General features: G+C 40.1%; 1 protein-coding gene across 1 annotated transcript; it reads left to right on the forward strand.

Annotated features, from left to right (window-relative positions):
• Positions 1-5,438: 5,438 nt before the first annotated feature.
• Positions 5,439-10,276, forward strand: LOC309820156 (uncharacterized protein C5orf58; the record flags this gene model as incomplete). The annotated part of the gene is made up of 2 exons (XM_082650733.1): positions 5,439-5,532; positions 10,125-10,276. 2 exons carry the CDS (start codon positions 5,439-5,441, stop codon positions 10,274-10,276), a joined length of 246 nt encoding a protein of 81 aa, XP_082506859.1.

Here is a 10,276-nt window from a genome sequence, read left to right on the forward strand (position 1 = left end):
CTTTATTGGAGTATAATTGCTTTACAATCGTGTGTTAGTTTCTGCTTTATGACAAAGTGAATCAGCTATACATATACATATGTTCCCATATCTCTTCCCCCTTGTGTCTCCCTCCCACCCTCCCTATCCCACCCGTCTAGGCAGTCACAAAGCACAGAGCTGATCTCCCTGTGCTATGCGGCTGCTTCCCACTAGCTGTCTATTTTACATTTGGTAAGAAGATAGATTTTTTTAGGGCCTCATCTATAACAGTCTCAAGCCTTAATTAGCAAATCATGCTTTTAAAGTTTTATGTTCTTAGGGGAAAAAAGACGGAATCTATAGTAACTTGAAGAGGGAAAGCACTACAATAAGTAGTCATCATTGTTCTAAGACATTTTTATGGAGGAAAATACATTATTACAATCTATCTTTTTCTGACTTCAGATCTCTTTTTCCTTCTTATAACATTAATTTAGAAGAAACACAAAGTTAATTCTTTATTTTTAAAGGCTCATTAATGACTTTTTCCCAAGTACAGTAGTTTGAACATACTCATAAGAAGTGATCGGAACTATGGATGGGTAGAAGGTCTTCAGATTTAATCAAAAATCCTGTGAACAGAATCTTAGTCCACAGGTATTTGAGCTGAAGCAGGTCCTGCAAACACTTGCTGGACCCTGCGGATGAATGGATTCAGTGTTTTGGGGACAATGGGGCCCCAGAGACACCACATCCTACTCAGCCCCAGCCCCCATCGTCACTTGATTTTCAGAATTCTCAGCCTCAATGCTATCTTAGCCCACCTACCTTTTTCACCCTACTTCTCTTAAACACCTTCTTTTCTCCTGCTGTTATCTATGGGGAGTTTCCAAACACACATCCAGAATCATGCAGATCTGAGGTGAAGTTTTCACTAGTCTGCATCAGTGAAGGAGAGGCAAAGAGACACATCCAGTAAGATTTTTGTTAAGGTAGTCCTATTCCAAAATTATTATGATCTTCCTTCTTTTTCTGTCTTCCTTCCTTTTCTTTCTTCCTTCCTTTTTGATGTTAAATTATCTCTGCTCATATAAAACAGTAGTGGCAGTTATTTTTGTTTTGTTAATGATATCCTTAATTCAGAGAATAAATGTTGCTCACCCTATGTTGGTCACATATTTATATGCTCCTTTGTATATTAGTGTGTGTGTGTTCCAATTCAATAGTCTGTGAAGCTCAAATCATTTCAAAGCCACGGTGTACTTGTTTCCATCATGTTTCAAAAGATGGTGTCCTGGACTGGCAGACAACTTGGTACAATGAAAAGCACAGAAGGTTCTGGAGTCTCACAGACAGGGTCTGTGCTTGGAACTGAATCTGGTTCTTGTGGCCCCTGAGCAGGCACTAAGCTCTCTGAGCTCAAGCTTCACTTTCCATACAACGAGGGTGATAACAGCTACCTCAGAGAGTTGTCAGAAGATGAACACTTCTAACTTAATGTATAATATAGTGAATGCTGAAAGAATGTTGATTCCCTGGACTTCTGTGCCTCCTTTTGTCCCCCCCTACTCAGCACTTGGAGAAATAGATTAAAAAACGCTCAGTACACAAATCAGAAAAAAAGAAAATGCAAGACTCTGACGCTAGCAAGTGTCTACAGTTAAAATAGTGAGTGAAGGAAGCATTGGCAGAGAGACTAGTTGGAAATTGCAGAGTTGGGTAGGGTTAATTCTGGAAGACTCTTTCCAGGATTGAGGTGAGTTTTGAAGCCCGTTGAGTATGAAGAAGTCTTTTTTTTTAATTGAAGTATAGTTGATTTACAATATTATATTAGTTTCAGGTATACAACGTAGTGATTCAGATTTGTTATAGATTGTACTCCAATTAATAACTTAAGTTATTACAAAGTAATGGCTATATTTCTCTGTGCCGTATTCTTGTTGCTTATTTACTTTATGCATAGTAGTTTGTATCTCTTAATCCCCTACCCCTATCTTACACCACCCCTCCTCCCCTTTCCCCCCTGCTAACCACTAATTTGTTCTCTGTTTCTGTGAGTCTCTTTCTGTTTTGTTTTATACATTTGTTTACTTTCTTTTTTTAGATTCCACAAACATAAAGAAATCTTACACAGGGATGGTGTATTGGACAGCAGCTAATCCTACGTTCACCAACGTGTGGGATATATCTCACTAAGGATATGAGTGATGTTTTATATGGTACAGAGGCATTAAACAATGTTTAGTCACACTGTTAGAGTTATTCCCCATCCAACTCTTTCAATTCTTCTGACTACATCAAGAAGAAAGTCTCAGTTTGTACTAGACTATCTTTAACATTTCTCTAATACTTAATAACCCATTTTAACAAAGAATTTCAGGCTTCAGTATCGCAGCCATTGAGAAGCAAGAAATATCTAAATGATTAAAAATGTTTTATTTTCATTGTCTTTATTTTTCCCATTCCCTTCTGCTTAAATTTTATTTCATTCACATTGATGATATAAAAAATTTTAAGTAGATTTAAATGTTAAAGGGAAGTAAATTTCAAGCATTAAGGTAATAATGTAGGTGGTACACAGCAAGGGCAACCAATCATAACAGTGGCCCCATAATGAGCAAACTTTAGAAAACACTGATCAGGCCCGTCTCTCTCATAAGGAAACGGATGAGTAAAATGAGATTCAGAGAAAAGAAGTTACTCTTTTCCAAGATCACATAGCTAGCTATCCTTAGGACTGAGGTTCAGTCCTTCTGTGCCACTGTTCATTTATCTAACTCTGCATCAGACAAACTCTAGTGTTAAACTGAAGATAATTGGATATAAAATAAAAACAGACTATGTGTTGAAGGTTGTTGGGAAGGGACTGCTTGAAGAGGCTGATGAGTGTTATAAGGGAGACTTAGTGAAGGCAGACTTGTATAGAACCTGATGCTGGAGTGCATCAAGTCTAAGGCAATTCCCGAGGGTGTCGTGACAGCGATTCCTCTCGGAATCCAGCAGAGATGGCTTGAATCCCAACTTCTCTACTTGGCAAGAGACCAGTATACACCTCTCAGCTCATCTGTACAGATTTATAGGAATGATAATAGCTAACATTTATGGGGCACATCATCTACCAAGCCCAATGTGATGCATTATCTCCCTTAACCTTCAAAAGAAGACAGAAAGCAGCTATTATTACCCTCGTAAGATAGCTGAGGACATCTACAGCTAAACCAGCAACGGAGTAGAATTCAAGCCCAAGCAGTTTCAGTCCAGAGTCTGACCTTAACCACAATCCTATTCTGTGAAAATTAAACACAAACAAGGGCTGCAAAGCACCTAACCAGGTGCCTGGCACATAGACGGCAAAATGCCTTTCAACCCTCCCTCTCTGCCCATGCAGTAGTGCTAGTCACATCCTGGTTGGCATCCAGAACCTTCTCTGCAGGGGCCTAGCCAGGGACTACAACTCCCAGGATGCACCAGGCGGAGAAACTGGCCAATCAGGAAGCCCGGTCTCATTTCCACTGCCGGGTCTCCCCACTTAGCAGCTAGAACTTTGGTGACGGCTGGCGCGGTGGGTACCGACGGGGTCAGTGTTGTGGGCTGCCCAGGGTTACCAGATTTTAAATAATCTTAATCCAGTTTTGGCGTGTGGGCTGGAGGTGAAGACCGTTGACATGTCCAGGCTGCCTCAGGTTCCATCTTCAGCCGCCAAGCGGGGCGGGTCGCCAGGTCTCCTAGCCCGTGGCTAAGAGCCCGGTTTCCTCAAAGGCATCGTCATCTGTTGGGTCGAGAAGGAGCGGTTGTCTGGGCGGCTCCAGGGAGGGCCAGTGGTCAAGGCTGCTGAGCACGTTTCGCGTTGTCCTGAACAGGTTTGGGAGCCCGAGGACTGCGGAAACTTCGAGGTTGCCTCTGGCTCCATCTTCAGGCCCCAGCCTGTGGCCCCCTAAGGCGTGGGGCTCCTCACGCGTGTCACGCCGAGGAGGAGGACTTGGCCTTTAGAAGGAAAACTTAAGGGATAATAATCGCTCCTCACGGGGAGGGCCTGGCCTCCTGGCCTCTGGCCCCGGGTTAGTGCCTAAGCTGCGTTCCTGCCTTCAGTGTGGTATTGTGGCCTCCGACCCCCTATTCCCTTGGCCCCCCGAGCCTGGTCTCCACTTCCCACCTCCTGGGGAAGCACTGCTTGACCAGCCTCTCCTTTCTCTGAGTGATATCCTGACCGAGCTCCCTGGGGAAGGCTTGACCAGCTCTGGCCTCGCTCTGGTCCACTAGGGTCGCCTTGCCACTCTGGCCTCTGACCCCACCCCACCTACGGGCACCTGAGGGCCCTGGATAACCTGACCCCAGAGTGGAGAGGGTCAACTTTCTTGGGCATTTCTCCATCCATTTAGTTTCTACTTACCTCTTGGTTTTTACTTGTGTTTTATTTTTACCTTCATATCTTTAAGGTTCTTTAATCCCCACCCTACCTCCTTTATTTTTTTTATCATCTTTCCTTTCTCCTCAAACCTGGGTCTTTACCCAAATAAGATAGCTGCCATTCCATTTTCAGTGCCTAGGGGCTTGTAGGTGGATGCAAAGTGTAGTTTTTTCATTGTCTGGAGATGAAAAAAATGTATTTCCTTTACAGTGGCTCTGAAGTGAGTGAAATAGGGTAAACACCCCTGACTCAGGAAGAGGCAGAGGCAAGGAATTGATTTCAAGGTTAGTTTGTTTTCAGTTTTTGGACAAGCAGCCTCACACGTAACTGCCCACCTTCTGGAGCTGTGTGCACTAATTGTGGTTTATTCAAGTTATTTCGAGATATTTGAATGGCTAAGGTTAGTTTCTAGTGAATCACCTAGAAACATCTCTCTATATTTATATCTGACACAATTGGCTAAATATATGTACTTTATATATAACATAGTAACACGTTGATTTACACATTTCAGCTAAATTAAAATGTGTGTTGCCCTAAATCCCAAAGCTAAAATAGAAGTGGCCATGTTGCCATCTTTGTAGTCAAGGAATTATAATCAAATCTTATTTTAAGCTTTACTATGTACTTAAAGAAACCATGTACGGACCCTGTCATTCAAGCATAAGCTAGAAAAAGATGCTGACTTACATAAACAAAATTAGAGAAGATCTTATATGAGATTGCTAAATTGTAAGGTAGTTTATAAGTGCTGAGGCTTTCTGAAACGGGGACATCTGCATTTCCATTGTAAGGGCCCCATCTTGTGGATATGGTTTGATTAAAGAAGACACCTCATCCTAAGAATTCCAGTTACAGGTGTTTTCAGTTGGAAAAATATCAAGTTGATTCCTTCGTATGTTAGAATTCTAGCCATTATAGTCTCTCTAAAGAGACTATAATTTCACAAATATTTTAGTTCTGAAGTAACAGATTTTTCCTTTCAGAAATGCTGAAAATTTAAGTATTTTTAAAGTATACACAAATACTCCTGATTTATACATTGTTTTCGTTTCTCTTTTAAAATCAGATGTCTGACAATAATGTTACCAACCATAAGCTAAATGTGGAAGCCATAATTAAAAATATTAACACAATTTCTTTGGAGTTGAAGAAAATGAAAGGTAAGTATGGATTAAATTAAACATGAATTAAAATGTTTGCATGTCATTGTTATAAAATAAATAGTAGAGTCAATTTGTGCTTCTGCTGGGGCAAAACTGAATTTTGCCAACTAAGTAGGATTTTTCTATTTCTTAAGAAATGCTTACACTGTAATATGAACTAGATCTCTGAAGATGCATTATGTTTGAGCATTGACCTGGACGTTAGCAGACTTGAATTGTCATCCCTGAATCCCTTAATCATTACTAAGCCCCTAAAGTTCCCTCCAAGTCAAAACTTGTAAGTTTGCTTGATTGTGTGAATTAATGGTTCTAGTAGGATTAGATCTTATAGGTTATGATGTTTAGTCACTCACCTTAGAGACATATTCTGTAATTTTATCCCAGGCATGTAAAATTTCCGTGAGTAAATATTTCACCTATTCTTGACCAAACATTTCCTATGTTGGGAAACTCTCTATATCACCAGTCCATCTATTCCATCTTAGACAATTCCTCTTCATGGACTAGTCGAAATCTTTTTCCCTATTTCTTTCATCCATTGGTCCTATTTCTAACCATGAAAACCACTGAATATGTAGTGGTTATTCTTATGAAAACCTTTGGTATTTGAAGACAGTCTCTGTGTCAGTTATGAGACCTTCCTACAAGTAACAAAATACCAATTTAACATGGCTTATACAATATGGAAGATAATAAGAAGATTCCAAGGTTGGGCAGCCCTAAAGCTAACTCAGAGTTTTAAAGACTTCATCAGGTACTAGGTTCTTTCCATATTTCTGCTCTGTTATGTTCACTCTGTTTGTCACTTCTCATGGTCATTACCTGCAGACATGACCATATACAGACACTGTCTCTGCCTGTGTCTCTTTTTTTTTTTTGCGGTACGCGGGCCTCTCACTGCTGTGGCCTCTCCCGTTGCGGAGCACAGGCTCCGGACGCGCAGGCTCAGCGGCCATGGCTCACGGGCCCAGCCGCTCCGCGGCATGTGGAATCCTCCTGGACCGGGACACGAACCCGTGTCCCCTGCATCGGCAGGCGGACTCTCAACCCCTGCGCCACCAGGGAAGCCCTGCCTGTGTCTCTTATATAAGCCTTTCTCCAGATCCCTCCGGCGCATTTCCCCTTTCCTTTCATTGGCCAGATTTGTGCCACATGTGTATCCTACAGCAGCCACCACCAAGGGGAACAGACCAATTTGGACCAGTCAGCACTTACTGCTGGTGCTGGGGAAAGAATCACCTCGAGTGCAATCAAGTTGTGCCCCCAGGAAGAAGAGGGGAGTGGCTGTTACTTAGGCACCGAATAGTGAGTGCCTGTTATGCTTTTCCTATGTGTTCTCCCAAGCATTTCCCAGACTTTGATCTGGGAACACTGCTGTCTCAGAAGATGTTAGTAGATGCTGTGCAATAAAAACGGAGTCCATCAACTGATGATCAGATAAGTTTGGGAAGGGCTTTATGCTATATAATTCTCTCACAAATTCACAGTACATATTAAGAGAGGCTGTGAGGAGTCTGATATAAAGGAATCGGGTTAGCTCTGCTTAATTCATCATCTCTCAAAACCAATCTAAACACTACGGCAAGGATCATGTTTCTAAAATGTAAATCTGCTGAAAATGCTCGTTGGCTCACCATTGTCCTCAGGATAAAGTCCAGACCTCCTAGAATGGACTGTAAGACCTTGAGATCAGGCCCTGCCTACCTCTCCAGTCTGTTACCTCATTCTTTATTCCCTGCACGTTCTGTGTTCCAGTCACATTGAACTATCTGCATATCTACACGTTTGCTCTCTTTTGTGCCTGTGCCTTAACACCTCCTCCTGCAATGCCTACTGTTGCACCCCTACCTCTACCGCACCAGGTCAACTACTTATTAGTCAAGGTTGCTTACAGTGGAAAACTTTTTTTTAAGCCAGTATATCATCTCTTCTACATTTTCATATTACCTATCACACTGTATTGTAATTGAATGTCTACTTACTTTTCTTATCCCTGCTCATCTGTAAGCTCCTTAAGGGTATTCCTAGCACTTAACACAGTGCCTTTATATAATAGGCTCTTGAAAAACATTGATTAAATGAATAATTGGTTCCAGATGCTTGCACTCATGTAAAACAATTACAGAAGCTTTAGATTCTTCTCAGACTTTATTATCTAACTGTTCTGGTTTGGGAATTATTCTTTCATGAAGTAAAATAAAATAAATATGATCAATATGTTTTTGAAAAGTTGTGGGGTAGGGCAGGCAGTGAAGATACAAGACTTGTAGAGCTAGACTAGGAAGGTAGACTTCTGGTAAACAGGGAAGATTAAACGAACACTGTTATCCCCACTCTCTCCCAAAAGTAATAATATCAATAGCTAACACTTATAGCATTTACCATAATCCAGATACTCTTCCAAGAGCTCTACATAAATGGACTCAATCGTCATAACCTTATGAGGTAGGAAATAATACCATTGGCATTTACAGATACAGAAACAGATATAGAGAGTTTAACTAACTTTCCCAGAGTTACACAACTAGTCACTGGTAGACCTGAGATTTAAATTTAAAGTCCTACAAGTTGAGGGAAAGAGTAGTACTAAAAACAAGGGTCTTAAGACAAAGTTTACATATTGAGTTACAAGACCCACAGTGGGGAAACCCACTTGGCTACAAGACATTGGCAGCCAGATTTATACCCTCAAGCAGATTTTTCTTTCAGGAATCAGACCAGCCTAAGAGAAAAGACCTAAAGATACTGATAGCAGAGGTTCCTCCAACAAAACACCCAACCAGATCACCCCACAATATAGACCACCATGGGCAAAGAACTTCCAATTGTCTTTTTAGTACCACAGTCTTAAATACGAGCAGACAAGTATGGAAAACAGATATTTGAGGAAAGCATCTAATGGAAGGAAAAGCAGAGACAAAACCAATAAATAGATTCAATCAACGGGGAAGAAACAGATTAAACTCCAAGAAACTACATTAATATCCACAGAGAAGTAGGAGAAGATGCTATGTTCATGAAAAAGGAACAGGATACTATAAAAAATATTTAGAGAACAAAGTTAAAAGTGTGGCATAGAAATAAACTCTGGAGAAGGGTTTAAAGATAAAATGAAGAAAATTCGAGTGTAGAGCAAAAACACAGACAAGGAAGTCCAACATCCAATAAATAGGATTTCTAGAAAGAAAGAACATAGACAATGGATGGGGAGGAAGTCATTAAAGAAATAATCCGAGAAAAATTTCCAGAGCTTAAGGATATGATTTTTTACAGTGAAAGAGCCCATCACAGTAGATTGAAAATAGACCCATACTAAAAAAACAATAGTACAAAATTTCAGAACACTGGAAGAAAAAAAGATTCTTAAATCTTCTAAAGAGAAACAATGATTAAGAATTGGAATTGTATGAAATTTCTCCATAGAAACACTGGAAGCTAAAAGAGAATGCAGCAGTGCCTTTGGAAATCTGAAGAAACATGATGTCCAACCTAGATTTCTGTAGCCAGCCAAGTAAGCACTGGTGTAGAGAGAGAGATTTTCAGACATAAATTTCCCCACCTCAGGAAGTTACCTAGGTTGCATTCCACCAAACAAAGGAGTAGACCAAAAAAAGGAAGACCTGAGATTCTGGAAAAAAGATATTCCACATAAGGGAGGGGTGAAAGGAGACCCTAGGATAATGGTGAAGGGAGTTCCCAAGATGTGAGCTGTACAGCAGTCCTAGAGAGCTGTCAGTCCAGACTAGAGCTGATCAGACAGCTCTAGGAGAGGAGAGGCTTTCAACAATAGAATAGTCAAGGCACTTGACTATACTGAGAGGAGATTTACCCAACTGCAGAAATTTGATAATTAAGCAATGAAAAAAGGAAACAATTATTAACTGTGGTTAAGTGGTAGCTTGCAGGAAGGGAAACATGTAAGACTCAGCTGTAAAGATTATATAATCAAGAAAAATTTAAACATTAAATATTGAGCTAAGAAAAATTGTCCCTCAAGTACAGTGGGGGAATGGGTATAAGTGAAAAGAGCTATATCTTAATCTTCTGTGATCAGAAGCAAATAGATAATACCTAAAATTGAAAAAGAAATATGCATGCCATTTAGAGATATGGAGGTTAAATACCACCCCTCCCAAAACAAACAAACAAACAAACACAGAAGAGAACCACAAAAGCGACAAAAACAAAATGGGCTCCAAAAAAGTTAAAAGTGGTTGCCTCTGGGAGAATAGGAGCTGCTATTTTTTGCAACATGCCTTATTTGATTCTTTATACTATGTGCATGTATAACAGATAAAAATAGTAATTTTAAAAATACATAAATTTGCATAAATCAAATTGCAATTTAGTTAAGATAACTGACAATTTGAGCTAAAGAGCCCTTCTAGTAAGTTTCTATATCATGCTTATTTTGTAGTATATAAATTTGACTCTAAGTCAAAATTGGGCACATCTAAATTGCGGTTTGAGCAATAATCACTTAAAAGAAAGCTAAATTAAGAATTAGGAAAAAGCTCCTTAAAGTAATAATAGTTGCCCATGACATATGTGCTACAATATAATGTCTTCTATTATTTTGTTTTACACAGAGCTCTCCCAGTTACTGCTTTGTGACCTTACCCTATGTTTTAGTCATCCTGTGAAGACGGATGATTTAAAGGAAACAGAAAGAAACAACCCCCTCTTTGAAGAGTCTAAAATGTCAGATGTATCTCTTGCTTCTAACAGTTTTTTAATCTGA

This window comes from Grampus griseus (assembly GCF_964374135.1).
Source record: "Grampus griseus genome assembly, chromosome: 3".
NCBI lineage: Eukaryota > Metazoa > Chordata > Mammalia > Artiodactyla > Delphinidae > Grampus > Grampus griseus.